The following is a 27,924-nucleotide window of genomic DNA, read 5'->3' as shown; positions in this document are numbered from 1 at the left end:
GATAAATATATAATGTTTTTTGTTCCCAATTTATAGCATTTAGAGAGTCAAAACATAGATACGCCAAACATGAGTTTATCAGCATCATGTTATGGGCTTCAAACAATCATCCCTTTCATAATAGTAACGTTGGTTTTATTCCTTAATATTAAGGGAAGTACTCAAATAAGTCGAGAGTTCTGGCCCAAATACTGGGAATCAGATGTTACAAAGGGCAACTTTCCTAAAAATAGCAGTTATAGTTTAAACCTTGAAACTGCACTTTCCAATCTTAGTACGGTCTCATATTCCCACATATTCTCAAATATAACGGTAGGAACTGATGATGATAACAAAGTATACGCACTTTATGAGTGTCGGAAGGATGTTACCCTCCAAAGATGTCATGGTTGTGTGGAGGATGCCACCCTCAATGCTGTTGATCTTTGTTACGCCTCCGTCCACCCTAAAGAGTGTATTGTCATTTATGAGGTAAATATACACATTGTGATTATTTTTTTTAATATTGTGAAAATTGAGAAATTATTATTTTAGTAATTAATTTGTTAATATCTAAATTTTAATTATTTAATATTCTATAAGGCATTTGTTATTTTGAAAATATTGATTCACTATACATATGTATATTGATAGTTAAACTCTCAAAGATGTTGAAGTCAAAAAATAAATGATTTCAAAGTATTAGTTTTTGATGAAATAAAATTATTGTAGATAAATCATAAAAATTAATTTATCATTTTAATTATTTAAAATAGATAATAAGTTATTGTTAAAAACCTAGTAATAAAAAATCATTTCAAAAATTAATAAATTATTACATAATTTGTGCATTGATTGTCAAACTTTTGTCATCTCCAAAGAATTAACAATATTTAAAAAACCAAATTCATTGATAATAGTTATTCACGGATATTTAAGATGATGACTATGACATTATCATAGCAAATTAAAGGGGAAATTTTAAAATAAGAGATTTAAACATGGACAATTTTAGAAAACATATTGTTAGCCCTATTTTACTTTATTAATTGTTTTAGATAAATAAATAGATTTAAAACACCCTTTTCCCCTTCATACTTTTACCGTACTTTGATGTCAATCACCAAAATCATTTATTCTTAACTACTATTATTATTACACAAATTCTCAAAACAAGACGGTCTCATGGTGAGACCATCTTAATTAAACTGATCGAATGTACACTTAATATCTTAAATCAATTACTTTTATAACTTTAAAGTGATCACTTATAATCGATGAGAGACTCTCATAACAGGAGTGGATAGTCATGGGTTGAACTTAAATCGAGTCTAACTAGAATCAGGCCCATACCCATTAACATATTTTTTATACACTCGGACACTTACAATTTGAAAGTTTACTGAATCCAAACCCATAAGATTTAATGGGTTTAGGATCCTAAATGGTACATAATGAATCTTTTAAACATAACATGCTAAACTTGAAAATGCCATACCCTATTTCTATTAGGATATTAGGTTGATAATGATAATAGAAATTTAATTAGGTCTAAAATGAGTCTTTTAAACATAACATGCTAAACTTAATGCAATAATAACGATTGTTATTATGTTTTGATTGTCAGGAGTGCATGCTACGTTACGCGAACCGCATGATCTTCTCCAAAATGGAGCTTCTCCCAAACTACACCACATGTGCAGGGGTTAAGTTTCTTATGGATGGAGGCGCACTACATGGGGGAGTCAAATCGAACCTTGAATCATTGATCGAAAGAGCAATCTCAGAAAATAGTTCATCTACAAAATATTTTGGAGTTGAAAAGGCCAAGAATATAGTAGGAAGGGACCTATATTTTTTGGTACAATGTACACCTGATATTAGCAGGACACAATGCAAAAAGTGTTTGATGAATGCATTCAATTATACGGTTGAATCATGTGCGAGGGATGCTCGTTTATGGGGTCAATTTAGAGGACCAAGTTGCCAAATGAGATATGATGATGAACCTTTTTTTAATGTGTCATTACTAGACCATAATGTTATTATTGCTCCTACGCCTTTTGCGCCTGATGTTTCTGCTCAACCTTTGGTCGTTTTAGTTGGAAACTTCTCATTCTTTCTTTTAATGCTAATTATCTTATCTATCATGTAAAATATTCAGTACAATTTATTTAAGTTGGTAGTTGTTAAAAGTTCTCATTGTTACCTATATATGAGTTGTCTCATATCAAAAGAAAAGAAAATGATATGTCATTTTATAAACTTAGAGAGTAATACTTACTATTACAAATCAACCTCTTTTGTATGAGACTGTTTCACTGTGAGATGAGTCCATACAAAAAGGTCATTATGCTAAAATTTTCTCTAATTGAGTTATTTAATTCAGTATTAGGCGTACATCTCATGTTGAGACCGTCTCCTACAAGAATTTGTGATTACAAATTGATTTTAGTTGTAAATTTCCTTTGGGTGATTAGTACGTGGATTACCTTTTCTCTTTCTTGTCTAAGTTGTTTAGAACCATTTTCTAATTTTTAACAATAGCTAGCCTATAAGGGCGTAGAGTTATAATTTAATGAAGGAAAAAACTTAGGTTGACCCCTTGATATTACTAACTGACTAATAAAATATATTTGTTGATGGTACTGGTAAGTGAATTTCACTTATGTAGCCGATGGTAGATGAACCAATTTCCATGAAGTTTGGGCAAACTAGGATGCCAAAATTCATGCAATATGGTTCTAATAATATCTTACCATTGTATTTGATATAAAGATTAGATTAGAGTCTAAGTTTAATATCCAAACTCTGATATCTTTAAGATCGAAGATATGAAGTACCTTGAGAACAAATTATACTTTAAATGAAATTGACATTGTTTGAAGGAAATAAACAATGCAAAATCTTTGTTTATACTAGAACCATGGAGTTCAAAAAACTCTTACAACAAAATATTACAATTGAGAATGATATACTGAGGCTATGCATTTAGGCTAAGGGGTTTATATATGATGATTACAAATGAGCACATAAGCTCTCTATTTATAAAGCTAATATTAATGAGAAAGCATACTTAAGGCTAAGAATCAATGGGAATATAATCAAACAAAATCGTATACACTGTTGTACTGATATGCTCATTGGAACCTCACCCTGCTCGTTCAAGCAAAATGTGTGATCCAGTCACTGACTTGCTGATCTCAAGTGCTCGTTCGAGCATTTATTTTCAAGCGCTCTTTTGAGTACTATCTTTTTGAAGCTTCTGTTTAGCTACGTATTGACCCGTGCCTTGTTCAAGGCAATGGGTAACTTGTGAGTGCCTTGTTCGAGCATATTACTACAGAGCCAACTTTTGCAATTTTTCATTAAGTCTATTCATCACAAATTCAATACACACCATTACTCTCACCATTACAACCATCATCAAAGTTCACCTTTATTGCTACCGTAACTATTATGCATCAACATATATAATTAAGCACCACTTTAAGTCACATTTAAAATACCCATAGGATACCACATCTCTATGCACATATTAATGTGTTAATTATATTGGTACACTCAAGTCACCATTACTTTAACAGTATTGTTGATTCAAATCCAATATTATGCCACTAATAAATGGTGACTGTATGATTTAGTTCTAATATAATGAGTATATTTTTTCATCACATGCATGGTACATCGAAGAAACGAGAGGGATTAATGAAAATCAAACTGTAAACCATAATTAGAAAAGTAGTATTTACTTTTGGTTGATCATAAATTCGAGCATTGAACGAACTGAAACAAGAAAAAAGAATCAAGAGCAAGAAATAAACCACACAAGATAGTTTGATGATGCTAAAAAAAACAAAAGAAATCGAGAAAAGAAATTTTTGTGACTAGCTATTTGCAACTCTCTTATTTTTTTTAACTTATATAAATTTATTTTCTAATTGTGATCGTCATAAGACTCATTAAATCAATTATTTTTTTATGTATTATTTAATTCATGATTAGACTGTTATTTTACTTTTAAAAGACGAATCTATTTTTGAAAATTTATTTATGATCAGATAATTCTTATATAATTCAAAAAAGCATTTTGAATTGCGAATTAAAATGATATGTTTGTCATTTTGAAATTTATTTTCAAATGTTGAATTGGCCCAAATACTATATTTGACAAATCTTGAATTCGGATAAGTGGAATTGGGTCAATTCCATAGAATTTCAACAATGTAAAATGGGTCAAATGTTAAGATTTGTAAATTCCAAATATATGTGTCATTTACAATTTTTGAATTTGAATACCAAATTTAAATTTTCTATTCTAGAATGAATTCTATATTTAGTAATTATTAGCGAAACTCTTTTTTCCCTAACTCACCTAAATTAAGAAAGGTTGACAGAACCATCATTTTGATAATCCAATATTACATTGATTAAGGAAAATGTTGGCACATCCATCTAAACATAAGAAGAGGTTGGCATATCTGTTTCTTTTTAGTTAATCTAAGTTTATAAAACTCTTTTTTTGGCCAAACAGCTAAATTTAGCGCACAATCTTACATTCAATTTATTGTTAATTGTTTATATTCTATTTAAATGATGAAGAAAACTTTCACTAGCTTATGGTTTGGAAACAAATATTACATTTCAAATTATAAATTTCAATTATAAAATCATTAATATATATATATATATATATATATATATATATATATATATATATATATATATATATATATATATATATATATATATATATATATATATATATATATATATATATATATATATATATATATCAAACTGTTAATTATATAATTATTAATGATATATTACCTAAAATAGCATAAAATTTTAAATTTATCATCAAATTGCGTGTCAAAATACATTAGGGTGTTTGGCAAAAGAGCTTATTGAGCAATTTTAGCTTATTTTGATACAAATAGAGGGTTGGTGAACTAGCCAATGCTATTGTTTGGTGAACTAGCTGGTTGAAACAACTTACTGATATGAATAAGTTGTTTTCGAACAAGCTGCTCATAGCAACGAGTTCAAAATCAACTGGTCAAAGATGTTAATGAAATCAGCTGGTCAAATCAGCCACTGTAATCAGCTATTAGCTATCAACTATCAACAATAAGCTATCAGTATCATCATATTAATATCTTTTGTTTTGTTTCCTAATTTATTCATTCAAATAATTATTACTCTTAATAACAAAGGCCCAGAAGATGTTTGGTTGTGCCTACATTATTATGATTTTAAAGCCTTTCATGATAAAAATATTAATCTAATATTACTATAGTTAGTTTTTACTTAAAAAATGTAGCCAATATTAAATAGATTATACATGTATATCTCAATAAACAAAGCATTAAGAAAAGTATTAGTGGCATAAAAGGGTTATTTAACTAACATCATGATTCATGATACGATAACATATTGTGGATGATGCGCGCAGACATTTAGTGCCCGTAAATGGGATATCTTTATATTAATATCATCATATTTTACATTACTAGTGCATATATACTACCATAATGGCATTACACTTATAAAAATGGTTGGTCCAACAGATTATGACTTAAATAATTATACTTTTATCATTAATTTTCTAAAAATATATAATTCTTTTTAATTTATTATGAAATTATATATAGATTCACAATTCACAGAATTCACTACAAACATATAAGATTTTTTTATGGTTCTACATTCATATTTATTTATCTTTTTACAAACATATACTTTATAAATTTGTTAATCTATCACGCATATATCTTAATCAACCTTAATCTTTAGAATTAAAGCTCTGACATTGTTGTTATATCACTATAATTTGACATTGTTATTGTATCACTATAATTTTGTTAGACATACTTAGTTTGTTTCCACGCAATACCCATATTCATTAGACATATGTTGATATATATATATATAGTCTTATTTTTGTAATCATATATTCAATAATAATAAAAAGGGGGAATACAAAAATCCTCTCCTAAGTTTTCTTCTCAATCTTCTTCTATTTTTTTCAGAAATTCATCCTTGTTCTTGAAATCAAGATGTTCAAATCAACATGGTATCAGATGTTTTCTATTCTTCTTCACTCTATCTTCGCCAACGAAAATCAATTGATTTGTTCATTCGCAAAAACCTAATCAAGATTCTGGTTTGTTCTTTCTTTATTTTTTTTTTTTTGCTTTCACGCTGCTATAATTGCTTCAATTGTTCGTTTGCAATGACAAATCAAGATTCTAGTTTGAGTTTTCTTGAACATTCCGATCCTCTATTTCTTCATCCTGCTGACCATCCTGGTTTATTGTTGGTCTCCAAACCATTTGATGGTTCGAATTTTGGTTCATGGAAGAAATCTATGTCGATCGCCTTATCAGCAAAGAACAAATTGATCTTTATCAGTTCCAATTCTCAACCTAGTGCCACTGATCTGAAGTTTCCTCAATGGAAGAGATGCAATGATATGGTCACCTCCTGGATTTTGAATGTCCTATCTCAAGACATAGCTGAGAGTGTTCTTTATTCGGATTCCCCCCACGACATCTGGAAAGAACTTGAAGATCGCTATGGTCAAGCGAATGGCGCCAAGCTGTTTCAATTAGAGAAAGATATACGGTTATCAGGCCAAGGTACGAATGATATTGTTGGATATTTTACTAAATTGAAGAAAAATTGGGATGAGTTAAACACTCTATCTTCTCTACCTATTTGTTCTTGTGGTGCTGCACAAGCTTTGCAAAAATTTAATGAAGACCAACGTCTTATTCAATTTCTTATGGGTCTCAACAGTGATTACAATCACATTAGAGGTAATATCCTCATGATGAAACCCTTGCCTTCTATCAGTCAAGCTTATGCATTATTATCTCAAGAAGAAAAACAAAGAGAAGTTCATGCTTCATCACAATTCATCAATGACTCAGCCTCAATGTATGCATCAAATCATACTCAGGTTCATCCGCAAATTTTCCAGCATAATCAAAGTCAGAAGCAAAAATTGGATGGCAAAAGACTCATATGCACTCACTGTAAGAAGTCAGGGCATCTTGCAAATAAATGCTACAGAATTGTAGGTTTTCCCAAGGATTTTAAGTTTACTAAAAATAAGAGATTTTCTGGCAATGCTATGTACCAGCAACTCAATGAAGCTTCACAGCCTGAAGAAATTTTCCAGCACAATTGCATTTCTCGTAACACTGACAATGGACATCTGCATGATTCTCCAGCTTTACAAACTTGGAATTCTACCAATAATCCTCCAAATATATCTCAAACTCAGTTCAATCAATTAATGACTATGATGAGTAATCTACAAACCAATAATAAACCTAATCCTCCATCTGGCGATCATAATACTCATCCTTATTCTGCAGAACATACTGGTCAAGCATTTACAGCCACTAATTTTTCTGGTATAACAGCTTTTTCTCCTCATTTTTTTTCTGGAAATTGCATTTCTCATAATGGTTGGTCAGCTGTTGATTATACTTGGATCATTGATACTGGTGCTAGTGATCATATGTGTCATAATGCCAATCTGTTCACACAAACACACATCCTTCCCAAAGCATATCATATTACTTTACCAAATGGTCATGTTGTTCATGTGCATAAAGTAGGTTCTGTACACATTCACCCTGATATCATTCTTCATAATGTTCTTCATGTTCCTCAATTCAAGTATAACTTGCTTTCAATAGGCAAATTATGCACTCAGGCTTCTTCTTTTGCCCTTTTCACTAATTCTAAATGTTATTTTCAGGGCCCCTTAATGAAGAGGCCTCTGGAACTTGGTGAAATGCACTCAGGGCTGTATCTTCTACAACATTTTCCTACTTCTCACACTTCGAAAGAATACAATTCAACTGTATCTCATCCAAACAATACTTACAGAGATTCTACTCAATTAGACAAACTTTGTAATCTAGCTGATTTTTTTTCTACAAATAAATGTATTCTCAACTCTTCCATCCTGGATAATAGACCTAAAACTGTTGATACTCCTATCTCTACTCTTTCTTTGAATACAGCTTTATGTAATTCTATTAAACATAATGAAAATGGTCATATTTGGCATCAACGATTGGGTCACTTGCCTTTATACAAGCTCCAACAGCTTTCATTTTTTCCTAATAACTCAATTGCTATTATTCAAAGTTGTAACATTTGTCCACAAGCTAGACAACACAGGTTACCCTTCTCTCTAAGCCAAACACAATCTTCACATCCTTTTGAACTTGTTCATGTTGATGTTTGGAGACCTTATCACACAGCCACTCATGGAGGATATCAATATTTTCTCACAATAGTTGAGGATTTTAGTAGAGCTACTTGGACTCACCTTCTCAAAACTAAAAGTAATGCTTTTCCCCTTCTACAAACCTTCACTGAAATGATATCCACTCAATTCAATGCTAAAATCAAAACTTTCAGATCTGACAATGCTCTTGAACTAGGATCCAGCAGAGCTGCCACTTTATTTTTCCAGTCTAAAGGCATTCTTCACCAAACTAGTACTCGAGACACTCCTCAAAAAAATGGCATAGTTGAAAGAAAACATCGCCATTTGCTAGAAACAGCTAGGGCTCTTTTCATTCAATCTAAGCTACCTATCATTTTTTGGGGTGACTGCATTCTCACAGCTACATATCTTATCAATAGGTATCCAATGAAAATTCTTCACAATAAATCACCCTTTGAAATCTTATTTGGCCATCCTCCCTCTTATTCTCACCTTGGGTCTTTTGGATGTCTATGTTATGTATCCACTCTTAGACAAGGACGTGACAAATTTCAACCACGAGCTTCACCTTGCATTTTTATAGGATATCCTCTAGGTAAGAAAGCTTATAAACTCTATATTATTGATACGCACAAAGTCCAAATATCCAGAGATGTTGTTTTTCATGAATCATTGTTTCCCTCTCTCAAACACATCAATTCTTTTCTTCCCTTTGCCAATGACACACCATTTGATTTTCCTTATTCTTCATCTACATTCACTGAGTCTGTCCCTCTCCATTCTACTATCAGTAACTCCCTTTCACATCCCTCCACATATCATTCTTCACCCACTGCTCTTTCTCCTTCACATCCCACTCAAGCTCCTGTTCTCAAAAGGTCAGTTAGAACAACACATCAACCACCCTACTTAGATGACTATATTTGCAGTAATGTTCTGTTGCATTCTTCAGTCTCTGATATTGATTGCATTCATAATTGTCCTCATACACTAACCTCATCTTTTTCTATCCCCAATCATCTATGTTGTTTTATTAATTCAACACTTAATAATTCTTTGAATCCCCCTAATACTGAGATACATGAACCTACAAATTATGAGGAGGCTGCTGCCATACCTGCTTGGCAGGATGCTATGCAACAAGAATATTCTGCTCTTGAAGCCAATGACACATGGGTAGAGGCTGCATTACCTAAGGGCAAAAAGCCTATTTCAAGTAAATGGGTCTACAAGATCAAAAAACGTGCAGATGGTACTATAGAACGATACAAGAGAAGATTGGTTATCAAAGGTTGTACTCAAAAAGCTGGAATAGATTATACTGAAACTTTCTCTCCAGTTGTTAAGATGACCACCATACGAAGTCTCATTGCTACTGCAGTAAAAATGAATTGGCCAATGCATCAATTAGACGTCAATAACGTGTTCTTACATGGGGATTTGCACGAAGATATTTACATGAAACCTCCTCCTGGCTTCACTCTTTCTGATCCCACAAAAGTTCTAAAGTTAAAGAAGTCCTTATATGGTCTCAAACAAGCCTCTAGACAATGGCATGCAAAGCTTTCTACAGCATTAAAATCAAAAGGTTATATTCAATCCAAGAATGACTACTCTCTTTTTTACAAATCCATGGGCAAGCACATTATATTTGTAGCAGTATATGTGGATGATATTTTACTGACTGGCAATCATTTGGAAGAAATACATAATCTAAAAACCTTTTTGCACTCTACTTTCAAGATAAAGGATTTGGGATCCTTACATTACTTTCTTGGCATTGAAATATTAAAGGTTTCTCATGGTGTGATCATGACATAGAGAACATTTTCAGCAGATCTATTAAAAGATTTTGAACATCTCACAGCCACTCCTGCTCATTGCCCTTTGGAAGCTAGACTCCAATTAAGACATGACTCTGGCAAGCCCATTACAGATCCTACCATATACAGAAAATTGGTTGGCAAGTTGAATTACTTAACCAATACAAGTCCAGATCTTGCATATGCTGTACAATTTTTGAGTCAATTCTTGCAAGATCCTCGAGAACCTCATTGGCAAGCTGCTCTGCATACCTTAAGATATTTAAGACAGGATTATACTAAAGGCATCCTTCTCAATGCATCTTCTGATCTGAAACTTGAAGCATATTGTGATTCAAATTGGGCTTCTTGTCCCAACACCAGGAGATCAGTCAGTGGGTATTTCATTCTTCTGGGTGGCAGTCTCATTTCATGGAAAAGCAAGAAGCAAACTACAGTTTCTTTAAGCTCTGCAGAGGCTGAATATAGATCAATACGAAGGGTTACAGCTGAACTTGCATGGCTTACCAGGTTGTTACATGAGTTTACCATACCTACTGTTGTTCCTGTGCCTCTCAAATGTGATAACCAAGCTGCTATCTACATTGCCAAGAACCCAGTCTATCACGAGCGCACTAAACATATTGCCCTGGATTGCCATTTCGTGCGGGAAAAATTGCAAGATGGCTTGATAAGTTTGTCCTACATTCCCACAAAACAACAGCTGGCTGACGTTTTCACCAAAAGCCTCTCTGGGCCCGATCATCATCTTCTGGTTTCCAAGTTGGGGATGTCATCACCCTCCAACTTGCGGGGGGTGTTAGACATACTTGGTTTGTTTCCACGCAATACCCATATTCATTAGACATATGTTGATATATATATATAGTCTTATTTTTGTAATCATATATTCAATAATAATAAAAAGGGGGAATACAAAAATCCTCTCCTAAGTTTTCTTCTCAATCTTCTTCTATTTTTTTCAGAAATTCATCCTTATTCTTGAAATCAAGATGTTCAAATCAACAAATTTTAATTTATATGATGATTAAATATGTTATTTCCCATAAAGTTATGATGCAACTTTAGTCAATTCCAATGGTTGAATTCCAGCATTGCACATATTTGCAAATGCACGCATATATCTCTTTCCATAGGTGTAGAGTTGTCCACAAACGACAATGTATCTTATAAGTGTCAGCCTACATACAACAATGATAGATTATAGTTGTTAATATAAATTTCAAATATAAACTAAGTTAAATACAAAAGAATTTAATATGTAATTCATGAGATTTTATTATAGAAGAGGATAAAAAACGCATACTAATAAATTACAATGTTATTTTTAATATTATGTTTGGATAGGAAGAAATAGAAAGAAAGTAAAAAAAAAAATGAAAATATAAGAATACCATTTTTATTTTATTTTTTTGCATACCAAAAAGGGAGAGGAGAAAATGGGGGAAAAGAATTGGAAGAAATAGAAAAAATTTAGAAGAAAAAAAAACAAATAATGCATAATTTCCCTCCTCTCCCTCCTTTTTTTTTCCTAAAATATTATCTAAATACAGTCTAAAAGTTATTGCTATGATTTCCCATATATACGTAACAGTCGAAATAGTGCCATCATTAGGCTATGTTTGGATTAAGGGAATTTGAGGGAAAGTAGAGGTGAAGGAAAAAAATAATTTTTAAGGAGTTGATAAAATATGAAGTAATTTTAGCAATATATAGGTGAAAAATTTGTAGGGGCCAAACTAAAAAAAGGGGTTGACCAATTTAAAATAATTAAATTATCTAATTGTAGAAACGTTAATAATTCATATTGACATTATCATTATATTAATTAAATTATTTATCAATTATACTATTTATAAAGGTCTGTTTTCGACCCTAATTGACCTTTTTTATAGCTTGCGTCATTTTAATTGTAGTAAAGCCCGTTTTCGGCCTGACCTTATAAAACCCTTTTAAAAACAGGCTAAATAAAGACTTAAAATTAGGCTCCGACCCATTGAACAGCATACTTGTGATCTTAAAAAATTAGGTGAGTTAATAAGTTTTTTTTAATTTCTATAAACATTTGTAAGAGAATATGAACAGAGAACAGAGCCAAGGAGTACATCTGACAAACCTTGTTCTTCAAATAGAGAATGTCGGCTTATGTTGTTCAACAGAAATGAAGGACGGCGGCTTGTGGTGGCCGCCTCCCTTGTGTTGTTTATAGGCAGAAGCAGGAGTTGACGAGCCCAAGTAGAGTGAGAGAGTGTCGTTACTAAACTCCGTATTACCATACTCCATCTCGTGCGATCTCTCATCCCCTCCTTCTAAGGTCTGCCTTTTTACCTATTTATTTTCAATATTTTTCATCAAATATTATTTTTCTTATTTTAAAGGAAAAAAGATAATCTTTTTTTTCATAATTTCCCAACAATAATCTCAACTATTAATTAACCATGAATAATCTCATCTTTATGGGGTATTTACCTAGAGTAAACTTAAATACCCGGATAACCTGCTATAGTAAGTATTTTACCAAAAACGTAAAGTAAAAATTAATATAAAGTTAGAAAAAATATTTGAATATTTTTACAAAAAAAATTCTAAAAAAAATTTTAGTATTTTTTAAATATTTTTTCGACATTTATTTTAATTTATCTTTTTTTAAAAAAATAAAACTTGCTATAGCAGGTCATCCGGTTACCCAAGTTTACTCTAGGTAAATACCACATAAAATTGAGGTTATTCACGGTTAATCAATAAGTGTGATTATTCTAGGAAAATCATAAAAAACTTGGATTATTCTTGGTAATTTTTGACATTTCTAATATCCACACTTTTTATAAAAATTGTCACGTTGATTATAAAATAACTGAGGTTGTTAATATGTAGATGTAATTGATAAAATTTACATTTAATTTGCCAATTATAGTATATTAAAGAAATTTATTTATTTACACGACATGAAAGATGTAATAATTGATATACTTCAAATACTTTATTATTATATATGATCAGATATCCGAAAATATTGTTTTTAGAATAAATAAGAAATTATTTATCTTTATAAAATGTAAACTAAATATAATTTTTGATAAAAATCGAATTGATTTCATGCACCCAATTAAGATTGTACGAGTTCATACCACTTGATATTGTTGTTTCAACGTGGCTGATTCTGTTACAAAAAAAATAAAAATATATAGTGCTTTAGTTATTTTTTCTAACTTTATGTTGTACATGTATTATGCGAATATACAACTAATCTAAAAGATATAATAATTCTATTAGAGTATAAAACATATTTTGGGTCTTTACTTTCAGTTAAAATTTTTGATTAAGTTGGTTTTTTGACATAGTATCAGAAGTCAGTGTGACAAGATGTCACTAGTAAGAATCTCAACCACCCTTCATTTAAAGTGAAATATTAAGCGTTATGTATGTGGAGGGTCTGTGCAGCATCCATACTTCTAGTCCTTTGAAGGAACATGTTAGCATATAAAACATATTTATTTCGAAGTCTCAACCATTAGCTTAAGCTTTTAATTGAGTTAGTTTCTTAAGAAATACCTCGTCAATTTTATCAAATTATAAAATATTCTTACTATGAGACAAGTCCAAATGGACTATTATTAAGAGTATGAAATAAAGAAAAAAAAAAAAGTATACCAATCCTCCATCCATGCAACACTATAAAAGTCACCTAAACGAGTATCAAATTCAGAAGGGAGTCTTGTCAGAGTCAGGACAATAGGTTGCCCAACTGCTTTCATTTGGATTGGATGCTGTAGTCACGTATATATTCCACTCCTTTTGTAGTAAACCCGCAAACATGCTTCCTGCTTCACAAGCTTCTACATATATCACCTAAATTGCATTTTCGTGTCAAAATCTAAATTAACTATCGTTTCAAGTAATAAATTATGCTCTCTCCTTTTTAGCACATTTTGTCATTTACTTTTTTCGCGACTATTTAACAATTAATCATAATTTTAAATTTATTCTTAGTAAATCAGTTAGAATATAGTTTGATTTGATTTTTTTAATAGAAGTAATAAATACATCTCAATGTGTATTTAATTATTATTAATGTTTAATAATTATTTAATTATGCATTATAAGAGATATTATAATGTAAAAGATAAAAGAAATATCCAATTTAGAGATTTATTGGTTTGATTTTGAGTTAGGAATTTTGAATCAGTTTAAATTTAGGTAATGTGTCCCTTTCGAAAGTTGAGTAATATCGAATTGTTGTGTCTATTTTAAACGCCTCTATTGGAAGTATCATTTATATAGTAAGTAATAATGTTTTTCTTCAACTTACGAAGTTCACCATTAATGGTTAATCCTCGTCTAAACTTATCTTGTCAAGGAACTCAACCAAAAGTCTAAGCTGATGGTTGGAGGCCCTAGGATATTTTATATATTCTAACATGCCCCCTCACACGAGAGCCCATTGGGTTAGAAGTGTAGATGCAGCACAAGCCCTTCTTATACCTGGCGCTGAATATTCCACTTTAAATGAGGGGTGATTGAGATTCGAACTCGTGATCTCTTGTTACGTTGGCTTCTGATACCATGTAAAGGAACCAACTCAACCAAAAGCTTAAACTGATGATTAAGGCCCCAGGATATCTTATATACTCCAAGATATTTAACTCCTTGGATTTCAACTCCACGTTTTTGTTCACTATCTACAAACACAAAAACTAGTGAGCTATATACATTAAAATAGCTGCATCCGAAAATCTTGGTCCCAATGCTTGCTCGAGCACAAGCAAGAGTTTAGAATAATGATTGAGGTGATTTGTTAAGTGTTACTTTTCACCAATTATATTAATGTTTTTTGTGTTTATGTTGAGGTTCATTGAGTAGCTTTTGGATGAATTTTATGGTTTTTATCATTTTTGGATATTATTACTTTGCTCAAAAATGTGTTCGTGAAACCTAGTATTTGATAAGGGTGAAAAATGAATTTCTAAATAAGTCATTGATGGAGTTTGGGTTGAGTTTGAATCTATAGATCTTGGTCTATGGATAAGTGTTATGAATGGTGTGACTTGAGTGCACAATTGATGAGTGCATTCATGTGTGACTCTTGGAACGGAATCCAATGAGTGTGTTAATGTGGGTATATTAAGTTTAGTCTTAATGTTTGTGGTTTATGATGGTGATTAAAGTATGGAATAATAATGAGGTAATGAAATATGAATTAATCATAGGAGTTATGAGACTTAATGAAGAAGTGCTAAAGTTTAATTCAAGATGCTCTACTATGCAAAGTCGAGCAAAACTGTCAGAAGCTCTACTATGCAAAGTCGAGCAAAACTGTCAGAAGCTCTTTAAAGTGTCGCTTGACCGAGCGAGCAGACAGAATGCAACCAAAAACTTCCTGTAGCTCGCTCGACCAAGCCGCTCGAACGAACGAACCCCTGTTTTGGTCGAGCGACGTATCTGATGGTCCTAGGATGCTGTTTTTGTCTCTTCAAGTACTTGGGGCTGTTTCATTATCATTTATTCATTGCTTCAATGTACTTAATGTTATTTTGTGTGATCTCTCTTATATATAGAAAGCTCTCATACACACATCAAGAATCATCAAATACAACCCCTAAGCCAAACACATAGCATTTTGTTTTATCTCTTACTCAATTGTAATACTTTTTTGTAAGAGTGTTTTTATACTCCATTGATATAATATAAATAAGAAACTATACACGACGGAGGATGTAGCCATCATTGGGCGAACCTCCTTAAATCTTTGTGTCCTTTTTGCAAGTTTTACATTATCAAACATTTGTTTGTTCATTGATATTGTTATTGTTCATCAAAGTTCTTAACATCGTATCGATTTTGGCATTATTATCAATAAGGCGTATAGGTTGGGTATGAGTTTTGAAACATTAGAGCATAGCTTGGATTTGTATTTAGACCTGTTTTGTTGCCGACATTAAATAGTGAGAATGCTGATATAATTTATTGTAATTTTTCGATATTAAATAGTGAAAATGCTAATATAATTTATTGGAATCTTAGTAGGAAAATCTCTTAACAAGTTGAATGTTCATATTTGATCTACTTTATCCATCTCATTTTCTTCATAAAATTAATTCTAACTATAACCATTTAGAGGAGTGATATTAGTTGATGATAAAAATTGCAAAGAAAAAGTGTTCTATAATTAAAGTTTCATTATCATACATAATATTTTTTGAAAATTTGTATTACAAATTATTCTTATTATCAGCATTTAATTATAATTTTAAATTTGAGATAAGATGGCGTATGTATTTGGTTAACTAGAGGACAATATTCCTTTGACTAAAACAATACATGGACATAAATATACAATTTAGCAGCACAAGAGCTAGGTATATGCGATACGTAATTACACAGTATTTATAGTAGCAAGTACTAGTGTTATAGTGGTGGGCTAATCACTTCAACTTGTCCCAGCGCACACAAGTGATGATGCTTGTGCCATTTGATTTTGTTGAATTCCTGCATTACACATTTTTGCAAAGGTTCGCAAATGTTTCTTTCCATAGCTGGACAAGGGTCCACAATGTTTTTCGTATATGGCAACCTACATCATCATCATCATCGTGATCATCATCATTATCATTATCGTTAATTTAGACATAGACGTGGAATAAAAGCACCAAAGTCACATGTGGCTTAATAGATAGAGCATCTGCACGTTGAGCAGAAGATTAGGAGTTTGACCCCTACTGGGCGCAGGTATCAGCTGGGGTGTTTCTTGACTGCGTGCATCCTCCTTTGAGGGGAATAGGTACGGGTTGTTCGTATTTTTTAGGAAAAAAAATCCGCCAGACCCTGCTTTGTGCGGGATATTGAAAGTGTCCTTTACTCTTTTTATTTTACTTTCTTATTTTTTTTTAAATTTAAGTTTAAAGTGAGCCGAAACATAAGTAATTTAAGAAATTCTATGTGGTTCAACATCTTACAACTATCCAACTCTAATGCAAACCTAGATAATCAAATTTGGTTAAAGTAAAAAAAATTATTACCATTGATTTGAAACAATTCCAATCATCGACAATGGGTTGACCCGTTGATCGAAGAGTGTTAGTCAACATTTGAAAACCTTGATTACCACCAAAAAGAGAGGTTCCAATAGCTTTGATGGTAGAGTCCACATGATTCCTATGTGATAATACATCTTCCAACTCCTTTTTTGCTCTTTCTTTTTCCATTGATCCTTCGACTGCTCTAATGACCTATGTTCATTTTATCATTTTTATATTTTTTGAAAAAATTAATCTTTGTAAGTACTAATATAACTAAGTACGAAATAATATAAAATTATATTAGAACAATAATTCAATTTGAAAACGGTTGAAAAACAAATAATACCAACTTCATTCTAAATAATCTGGATTCCTTTTATTTTCGAAATTTGACATATAGAAAATATATGTATATATACTAAAAAATACTCTTTCCGAACCAATTTAGTTGTCCCATTTCCTTATTTGGCAAAGTCTTTTTAGTTGTCCCATTTCTATTTTTGTCAAATTTTTTTTACCTAAATATCCTTAGTTCACACAAGTAATTACGAATATACCCTCATATACCTTACTTACCCAACTATCCTTCACTACTTATCCTTTTTAATGGACTCCACACCATCCTTAATAACCGTGCCCAAGCAAATGGGACATCTAAATTGATTCGGAAGGAGTAATATGGTCGAAAGGAACATGATGTATTTTCCATGTTATAATCATTATTGTTTATTGATGGAAAAGGAATATTTTCTTTGTTTCTGAGAACTTATCGTCCTCTATTTTAGTTCATTTTTTTAGCTTTACTAAAATTTTATTTTATAAAAATATATTGATCACTACTTTTTTTTATTCTCATTCACGACATTTGATTCACATAATAAATAGTTTCACAAATACTCAATTTTTAATGAGATATAGAAGTGCGTTGATTTTTTAGGGATAGAGGTTGAGTAATGATTCAAACAAACCTTTCTCTTGAAAAAGAGAATATCAGCTTGATGTTGGTCCACAATTTGATGAGTATGATTATAATGAGCACCATTAAAAGTTGTTCTACCAGGAGTAGTACCCATGTATTGAGAGCGCAGATCCTTACTAATTTGGTTACTACCAAACCACATCTCATGCGATCCTTCACTCCCTGCTTCTGTCAGCCTTTTCTTCACCTGTACATTTTATCTATCTTATCAACTTTAACTACACAAACTTTCCTCAATTCCTTCAATATCATTTATTCAAATTTGCAACACTAATTGGTCTTTTCATCAATAGAAACAAATTTAAATAAAATGGAGAATTTCGTGTGATAGGGGTCAAAGTTTGGCAAAAAATTGTTTAATAGATCAAACTTCAAGTATTGTGTTCATGTTAAAACTTAATTTTAGTTCAACATGCTTTTAAATTTTAATGTTGGCCAGGAAATCAGGTCACTAGCATATTTGGATGTCCACGTGCCCGTTTTTTAACGTGGTTGTACCCTATTCTGACGTGAGTGTACATGTGACAGCACATTAGCATCATTTATGGCAATCAAGTCAGCAAGCGATACGATGTTTAGATAACCAACATGTAAAATTTCTTAAATAAAAACGAAATTTAAAATTCATCCGATGAACATAATACTTTAAGTTAGACCTGTTACAACAATTTATCCATTAACAAAAGGCAACTTAATTAGTAAGAATGTTTCCATCAATATTTAAATACTATAAATATGATCTTAGCTTTAATATATACAAGACGACTCTATAAAACTTACCACCATATATTGTTGTTCCAAAGTCTCTGCTTGACTGCTGTGAGTCTCACTAGTGAATATATAAAAATTTATGTTAGGTACAACACTATTATTAGACACTAGTATAGAAACTCGTGTTATTAGTATAAAAGTATATATAAATATAAATTTTAAATAGAGATGTAGTTACATACTATCATTATAAAAATACTATAATATTTCTTATAAAATAGATAGAGAATATTAAAATACATTTTACTTTTATTGAAAAAAATAAGGTTGCTAATAATTATTAATTAAAGCCCTCATACTTTTTAAGCCAAATATAAGAAATCTTTTAACGTTATCCTAATGATTATTTGGCATTCTCAAAACAATTTTTGATTATCATGTATCTTTTGTTTCTTGATGAAATATTTTAGAAATTAAAATTTTAATGAAGAAACTTTATTAATTAGCAAATACTACACATAAAAAAACAAATATATATTCTAAGAAACTTAAGTTTGAAATTTATGTGGCTTTTAAATTTAAAAATATAATATTTGAAGAAAATTTAAAAGAACGTATCTTGTGATACACTACTCATATATTAAGGAATAAGTGATCTTAACTTTGGTAAAAATTTGGCAAATCAATATGAGAATGACACATAAAATTTTACAGTATCTTTATTAGATTCTATGATATAATACTATTCTACCTAATACTAGCTAGCTTTATCTTATATACATAGTCCATGGGTATTTACTTCAACTGACAAGAATTGATTTTCAAGTTAACCAATTTAATATTTAACTAAATAATTAAAATAATTAAAAGTAAATAGTAGTATTAATAAAAAAATAATAACCTATCTTCCATCCAAGAAACACTGTACAAATCCCCTAAACAGGTATCATATTGAGGAGGAGGAGCAACATCAAAGCCAGGGCAGTAGGTTGCCCAACTACTTTCTTCAGAATTAGAAGCTGTTGTTGCATATATGTTCCACTCCTTTGGTAGAAGCCCTTCAAATATACTCCCTGCTTCACAGGCTTCTACATATATCACCTACATTTTTTATCATTTTTTCAACTTTCTTTTCAACATCTAAATTTAAAATAATTTTAAAACCTCTCACTTAATTAGAGAACCTAAATATTGCAAATTTTAAATGTTAAAAAGAAATCAATTTAACTAAAAGTTTAATTTGATAGTTGTTATATACTCAACATGTCCCCTCACACGAGAGCTCTTTGGGCTAGAATTGTGGATGCGATACAGAAACTCTGGTCACACTGGCCTCTGATACCATGTCAATGAACCACATCAACTAAAAACTTAAGCTGATAGTTAAGACCTCAGGATATGTTATATACTCTAACAATAAAGAAAGAGATCAGATAAAAATCATGTAAATGAAATTAAAAGAGAATTAAAATATATGGTGGAATGTGAATTATTATTAAAAAAAATTTAATACAAAATGACTTAAAATAAAGAAAAATAACAAATAATGGAAAATGATTAGGCGGATCGAGAGAGCGCGCAACTAATTAATGATTATATAATGGCTTAATTACCATGCTTTTATAAGTTCCCAACTCATGCTTTTTCTTCATGGTCTTGATGAAATCATCAGCATATAGGTCTTCAAAATCGGGCATAGCTTCGACATATAAAATTGTTACAAGACAATATATAGACCATGTAACATATATATACTTACATGTATTATTTTTTAAAATAAAAACAATTATCTCAAAGCGAGTTTACCTCAAAAAAACTACCTTAAAAAATAGTTAAAAGGTAAATTTAAAAAGATGGGGCAGTATATAAAAAAAAAAAATACTTTCTTCGTCCATTTATTTTGCAATTAGTGTAAACTAGATTAAATTTTAGTGGAAAAGAAAATTGAATTGAAAAATGAGACAAAAGCAAATATTAGATAGAAATGAGTGGTTAAAATAAAAAGAGTATAATGTGCACATGAAATTAAAAAAATAAGAACATGACTATTATTTAAAAAAGGTACAAAATCAATAAAAGAAATTAAAATAGAAATTATGCAAAACCAGAGACATAATAAGTATGTCATTCTGAGCTCATAACAAAAAAGAATTGATCTTCAACAGTGATATGTTAGCAATAAAATATCATTTTACTCAAATTCAAATTTGATTTTTTTATTTATAGAATGCTAAATTTGCGTCAAATTAATATTTTTTGATGAAATCATCATTTTTAAAGATTGCATAAAAGAATAGAGTTGTACTCCTTCCGTTTTTTTTGTTCTTCTCGTTTACTTTTTGCACAGTTTTCAAAGCAAATTTTAAACCTCAATACATTTAAATACGTATAATAAAAAATTATAAAAAATATATAATAAAAAATATATATCAAAAACATTAATTAAATTTTTTTCTCCTTAAAATAGAATATTTAAAACGAAAATAACATTACAATACGGAGGAAGTAGTTAAATTAGAGCGAAATCATTACGGAAATTGGGTCAAGGGAACATTCGGTCATATCTAAATGAGCCAAATTAGCGACTAAAATATTGAGTTGATGTTGAATTTTAATAATTTTCAATAACCCTTATAAATTATGAAAGCAACATGACAAAAGTCATTCAAGGATTCATTTAACTGTTCTTTTCCTTGAATTACTAGAAGTTACTCGTGTAGGCCTAGAGAGAAAAAAAATGAAATGATATGGGTGTTATTTGATCTCAATAAAAAGTCAATTTTTTTAATTTATTAACTAGCAACAAAATTAACTACAAATAAATTTGTAGCTAAAATTAATACTGATAAAAATAGCTATAAATTGATATAATGATAGAAACCAGATAGCGACGAGTTAAGAGTGTAGGGAAACTGTTAAAAAAAGAAATAATACAAAATCAATGAAAATGAATTGCAAATATTTGATTCGTCTACTATAAACAATGCGAAGATAACGAGCTAATAGTATGGTCATTCATAAAAAGTGTTTAGAATATTTGATGGATAGGGGTTTATAAACAACGGTGCCCCAAAATATAGGATGAGGAAAACCTTTATTGTAAATAAACTATTCTGATAACAAAAAAAATAAATGAATTTTTTTAAGATTTGTAAATAAAAAATTAATTGGAGATATTTGGCAAAATAATTTATTGGACGATTTATAGCTTATTTTTATACAAATAGAGTATTGACTGGTCAAATCAGTCAATGCTAATATTTAGTTAATTGATTGAAACAATTTATTGATATAAATAAGTTGTTTTTAAACAAATTACTCATAACAAATAATTTATAATTAATTAGTCAAATCAATCACTGTAATCAAGTATCACCTAAAAATTCTGAAATATGAGGAAGATACAACTTACTTAGTACTCCGTAAGCTCCATGATCAGCATAGTAAATAAATATGTGGTCGTTAGGGCCACTATCGACGACTTTTCCGCTTCCACCTTTTATAGCTTTCTTATCTCCTAATATGACTCCTAAAAGATTTCTAACATTCAAATTTTTGCCTGTGTAGTCCTGCATGCACGGACGAAGTTAGGATTTTAAATTAAGGGGCTAAATAGTCTATGTACTAGAACTTATTTACTAATGTCGGTAATTAGACTATTTGGGGTAGCCGACCGCCTACAGCCTCGAGAAATAAGAAACCTCAAATATTGATTGGTGTTATTCAAGCTCGATTCTGAGCAACACTTTTTAAGTAATTTGTTTTAAAACTTTTTTATATTCGAAATAATAGCGTTATAATACATTTTGTCTAAATTATTTTTTTTGAAATGGAAAAATTTTTACTTTTTAATGTAATAAAGGGTACCATTTTAAAAGACATCGTAAAATTATAAAAACTAGTTAAATTATTTGCTCCGTCCCTATTATTTACTATATAAAAACTAGTTAAATTATGAAAACTTTAAAATCATATAGACTTAAATGAACTTAGATTATAGTAAAAATTATATTCAACAAATAGAGTTGAAGTTTCCCTATAATTATGAAAAACCAAGTGTTTTGACTCCATTATTTGCTTATTAAGTCTCTAAAAATATACTATTAATAGCAAAAAGATAAACACGCACTAAAAACAATGAATGTAAAATTATGAAAGATGTAGTATAGTGACATTATAATATAAATTTATTAGTTTGTTAAAAAATTAGGTTGAATTAGGATTTAATCCCTTAATCTTAAGTTACAAATGTGTTACTCCAACCATTGAACTATAGTAATTTTTATTATATTTTCACACTCTTTAAATTTTAAATTATATATTAATAAGAGGGGCCAAAGCTAAAAATACAAAGAATTGAGTTTTCGGTAAGGATAGCCGGGCTTTCGCCCCTGCCGGAGCAGATTCATGGCCAATAAATAATTTTAACTGACAATTTTCAACTTATATATAGAATCACACCCTTAGAGATACTAATATGTCTATCAGTTAAATTAGTAAAAATAGGCTGACAGCATTAACTTCTGTTCAAGCATCATTAAGCACTTTTTTAAATCTAGGAGGATTACTTATCCATTTGCATTTTAAACGAATTTTTTAATATTATCAATATTATTTTTGTTAGAGCAAGCACCAAATCACTCTTATGTAGAGGGTCTTCGGAGTGTCGTGTTGAGGGTGCAACGAAGAACAAGGATTGGTGTTGCAAGGAAGCAACAGTCACAAGGTCAGAGAGCCCAGATGAAGGCCGCTCGACTGGTCGAGGGGGGTTGGCTCGGTCGAGCGGATCAGCTGAAGTTGAACAGAAAGATTAGTAGACACTAGATTGGTGCTCGACTGTGTAACATTTGGGAAATTAATATTTCAAGACGAGTAAGTTTAAGAGAATTATCAGTGCGAGAATGATTTTAAATACACATGACATAAAATATTTTCAATTTGATTCCTCTTCTTTTCCTTTTTTTTTTCTTAAAATAATAATAATAATAATAATAATAATAATAATAATAATAATAACCCAAACCCTTCCTTCTTCTTTCTCACGCGAGGAACTCAAGAAAACCAGGCAACCATTTTCTCCTCCCTTCCCTTTCGTATGAACCAGCAAGATCACCTTCCTCCTTCTCTCTCGCCGCCATACCCTTTGAAAATGGCGGATTTACACTGAAATTCTTCAACTAATAGTCGATCTCCTTCCCTTCACGACATTCCTCTTTGAATCTTTAAACCCTTATTTCTCTAAATTTCTTTGAAGAAAACGTCAATGGCTGCGAGGGCATGACCCGTTCTTCTTCCCTCTGATCTCTGAAGGACCTGCGTGCGAAATCAGTGAGTCCTTCCTCTTCCCTTTGTGATTTTCAAGGTAGATTATCTATACTTCTACATTCTTGATTGTTTTGTGTAAATTATGGCTAATTGATTTTTCTTGTTCATTTTCCTCTGAATTCGAACCATAAAGAGTATAGAATCATTCGAAATCTTCCTTCATTGACTTAAATTCTGCCAATTTGGGGAAGGAATCAGTGAGTTTTGGTCCCGTTGATTAAACATCAAATTCAAGCCCAAAATAAAGCTTTGAACCTGAATATTTTCCGTTTCTTGCTGCTGCAAACAGAAGGTAGTTCTTCTTGATTTCTTCCTTGTTTTTCCTTAATAATTATACTCTTATTCATATACTTTCCCTTGTATGATCTTTCATTCATGTGTTAAACCCTAAATGTTGTTGAATCTTGGAATGTGTATGAGTTAGTAGATGAGCCATTAAATTGGAAATTCATGGAAATGTGTGATTAGTGAGTTATGTGATGATGAGGATTTAAGTGTGGGCTATGATTTTAGTAGTAGGTTATTCGAATGATTTAGTTGTGATTAGTTCAGTGTTCTTGGATGTAATATTAACCTTTCAAATTATGGTAATGGTTAAATGTTGATTGATTGGTTGTTATTGAAGGTATCTAGGGTTCGTGTGGAAATTATTAGTTGAATGGATAGACTAGCTGAATCTTTCTTTTGGATAGTGTGTTAGTTTGAGTCTAGATGAACATAGAAGTGTTTGAATTGGAAATACAAAGAGGATTGTGGAGACGTACGATCTTTACAAGAATATAAGCTAGTTGTATATAAGGTTATATATTTTCTTATGATTTTGGGGCTAGAGCTAGAACTTGCGCAATCTTTGAAATTAGAAATATTAGAATAGAAGATGGAACTAAGATACATTCTTAGGATGAGATGCAATGAGCTTTATGAACCTAGTCGTAGTATCATATGCTTTGTTGTGATGTTATATTTGTTATGCTTCAGGAGGCGACATTATCGAGGAGCTCTTCTAGTGATCGCGGAGTACCAGACTTCGTTCCTTGAAGCATTCTTTTTTTTTGGTGAGTAGTAACAGTCCCTTAAAAGGTCTGGCCAGACTACTTTTTTGTGTAAAACAGTTTTATTAAAGTTCTTTTGAATTGGAAATTTTTGAGGCAAATGTTGTTGTGAATGCTTATGCTGATATTATGATATGGTCAATGAATTGGGCTTGCGAGCTGGTCATTGACGGAGTTGAGGAACATGGTTCCCTGCTCCCTGTTTTTGAAGCGAATTGTCATTCAGATATTGACTAGCTTCACCCGAGAGCGACATAGCCTTAGAGCTATGGGGCACCTCTCAAACTAGACTCCCTATGCGCACATAGATCTAGGGAACTGATGTTGCTTTTAAACCTATGATTTGATTTACTGTGTTTTGTTGTTTTGGATTGTTACTTCTCATTCAGTTTAATCTGACCTTCTGTTGTTTCCAACTTTTAGCTTGTCTACAGATCGAAACCAGTCGGGAATAATGGATTAGCGGAGGTGAATAGAGATTCCAAGGATGTAAATTGAACTGAGCACTTAGGAATTATAGATTTGTATTGGGAATTTTGGATAAATGTAAATTTGATTTGGCTGTGTTGGTTATATGGGACTTGTAGAGAATTGTATGATTATCCTTTGCTTTAGTTAGATATTTGTTTTGAGATATAGCTGAGTTAGTTACGTTAAAGAGCTGGTGTCTCTTTACTCAAGTTTTAGAAGTGTGATTTCAGTTTCTTGGGATATAGACCCCGTGATGACCCTGTTTACCTAGTCAACGGTAAGTCGGGTTGTTGCTGGTTTTCTTTGGGCTTTAAGGGTTTGGTCCTATGGCTTCTAATATGTGCTAGGCTATATAAGGGAGCCTTACAACATCACTAGAAACATGAGGAAAGGCAATTACATTAGAGAAGCTAGGGCATTGGCCATTAGAGTGTTTCTTTGTATTAGTGTCATTTGTAGAATTTCACCATTATGGGTTAAGAGTAAGCTCTTAACTATTGTAAGTTGAGTCATTAGTGTAATTGAGATTATATTAATGATAAGATACTTTATTTGAGGGGGAGGTATCCTTAGATACCTCATAAACACATTGTTGTTATTTGTTGTGTCTCTTGTTTATGCTCTGTTTTTCTACTCATCTTCTACTCATAGTTCTACCATTGTCGAGTCCGTGCCATTCTCTTTCATTTTGATTTTGTTCTACATCCGTTCCTAATTATCATGTTAATAAATTAAGTTATTTTAAGTAATTTTTTACCATGAACATTAAAAAAGCACACTAAAATCAACAATATCAAAAATAAAAGTATTTTAAAAAGAAACAAACCTTGGGAACTCCATTATAAACGTCTTCACCATGTGGACTATTTATGATAACTCCCTTCTTAGGATTATCTTCGTTGTAAGCTATATCATCGTACATAAAAACAATGATATTTTCGTCTTTGAGACCACCTCTTTTTAAAATTTGGTAAGCATGACAAATATCGGCCTATCAGAAATCCGAAAAATTTATACTTATTAAATAGTGATAATAGTGAAAATATACAAGAAAATTAAATTGAATTGAAAAAAAATTGAAAAAATCGAAGAATATACAAACCTGATGACGATAATTTTGAAAACCTCTAGACCCGGCTACTAATACGGCCCATTTAGTTCCTTCAACACCATCCTTGGATTTTGATGATGAAGTTCCAAAAGAATTGGTCATGAAATTTTGTGGTGTTAAACGACTAGTAGCAATTTGAGTGAAGAATGATAAGAACATGATTAAGATAGCAAAGATACTTAAAGCCATGTAATTTGTAGTTTTTTTGCTTTACGTAATAACACATTTAGCAAAATAGCTAGTTTTATATAATTGATTTGGGTCTTGAGACTACCTTAAGAACGCATTTATAGTGCAAACTAGCTATGCCATATTGACATTATTCCCTATCAATCAACATTATGATGCATGGATGTGACATTATATATTGAATTAAATTACCTGCTTCTGAATAGTTATTATTGATAGTGACATAATTAGTGAAGAAATACTACTTTTGGTTTTTAATAGTTGTTATAGATGTAGCAAATATTGTTCATTAATTAATCTTATTTGGCATATATTTTGTTGTGTTTAATATAGTCAAATGAGATCTTGTTTGATTCATCTTAATGTATATTTTTCGTAAGATTAGTTTTTTAGAATTTATTTATTATATGAATAAGAAGGTTATACTATATGATGAGAAAGTGAAAGAAAGGGGGCCAACAACGACAATGTCATACTTTCTTAGTGTGATAAGAATTCGATTCTCACTATCTACATGAATTTTTTTTTTTTCTTTACTTGAAGAAATTATCTTATTTAATCTTAATAAACAGAATTGAAAAATATTATAGGTAAATGAAAAGTAAAGGAAAAATTAGAGGTGATGGGCAAAAGTAAATTATTATAAACTCAATGAGACGACAGTTGGTTCTATTATGGAGTACATTTCTAGAGCGAAGGGAAATTCTATTACTTCTTCCGTTTTAAAATACATACATTGTGATATTTTATATGTAAAAATATTATTATCAGTATAATGAAAGAAAAAGTATTTTTCGGTTATCACGATTCAAGATGTTCTAATGCTTATCTTTTAAGCATCTATTGATAAGAAACCTCAACGTACTTCAAATCAATAATTACAAACTTAATTATTTGAAGTTGACGAATAAAATATAACTTGTTAGGCAACCACTAAAAATTGTATCAACTCCTAATCAATAGGTCAAGCAAATTCGGATATTTAATTCGATACACGCGCTTGGATTGGAT

General features: G+C 30.9%; 2 protein-coding genes across 2 annotated transcripts; one reads left to right on the top strand and one right to left on the bottom strand.

The window, feature by feature from the left end:
- Positions 1–69: 69 nt before the first annotated feature.
- On the top strand, positions 70–2,755 carry LOC130798795 (cysteine-rich receptor-like protein kinase 25). Its single transcript, XM_057661891.1, has 3 exons — positions 70–471; positions 1,607–2,071; positions 2,654–2,755. Exons 1-3 carry the CDS (start codon positions 70–72, stop codon positions 2,753–2,755), a joined length of 969 nt encoding a protein of 322 aa, XP_057517874.1.
- A 13,446-nt stretch (positions 2,756–16,201) lies between these two features.
- Positions 16,202–26,991, bottom strand: LOC130797718 (vacuolar-processing enzyme gamma-isozyme-like). The gene is made up of 9 exons (XM_057660434.1): positions 26,716–26,991; positions 26,440–26,604; positions 22,178–22,334; positions 20,379–20,464; positions 19,667–19,866; positions 18,835–18,883; positions 18,044–18,241; positions 17,076–17,285; positions 16,202–16,630 (listed from the first exon to the last, which is right to left on the bottom strand). Exons 1-9 carry the CDS (start codon positions 26,911–26,913, stop codon positions 16,487–16,489), a joined length of 1,407 nt encoding a protein of 468 aa, XP_057516417.1. The 5' UTR covers positions 26,914–26,991; the 3' UTR covers positions 16,202–16,486.
- Between the last annotated feature and the right edge of the window lie 933 nt (positions 26,992–27,924).

Source organism: Amaranthus tricolor, chromosome 13 (genome assembly GCF_026212465.1).
Source record: "Amaranthus tricolor cultivar Red isolate AtriRed21 chromosome 13, ASM2621246v1, whole genome shotgun sequence".
NCBI classification, from domain to species: domain Eukaryota; kingdom Viridiplantae; phylum Streptophyta; class Magnoliopsida; order Caryophyllales; family Amaranthaceae; genus Amaranthus; species Amaranthus tricolor.
The sequence above is the reverse complement of the archived record's forward strand: the minus strand, read 5'-3'. Positions and strand labels throughout refer to the sequence as shown.

What these genes read in the sequence shown, in the direction of transcription:
- LOC130798795 (XM_057661891.1), top strand. Translation starts at nt 70, where the DNA reads ATGAGTTTATCAGCATCATGTTATGGGCTTCAAACAATCATCCCTTTC. An exon ending in AGTGTATTGTCATTTATGAG is followed by an intron (nt 472 to 1,606) that starts GTAAATATACAC and finishes TTTGATTGTCAG; the next exon opens with GAGTGCATGCTACGTTACGC. An exon ending in ATGTTTCTGCTCAACCTTTG is followed by an intron (nt 2,072 to 2,653) that starts GTCGTTTTAGTT and finishes TCACTTATGTAG; the next exon opens with CCGATGGTAGATGAACCAAT.
- LOC130797718 (XM_057660434.1), bottom strand. Translation starts at nt 26,913, where the DNA reads ATGGCTTTAAGTATCTTTGCTATCTTAATCATGTTCTTATCATTCTTC. An exon ending in TGGAGCTTACGGAGTACTAA is followed by an intron (nt 20,465 to 22,177) that starts GTAAGTTGTATC and finishes TATATGTCGAAG; the next exon opens with CTATGCCCGATTTTGAAGAC. An exon ending in TGGGAACTTATAAAAGCATG is followed by an intron (nt 19,867 to 20,378) that starts GTAATTAAGCCA and finishes TAAAAAATGTAG; the next exon opens with GTGATATATGTAGAAGCCTG.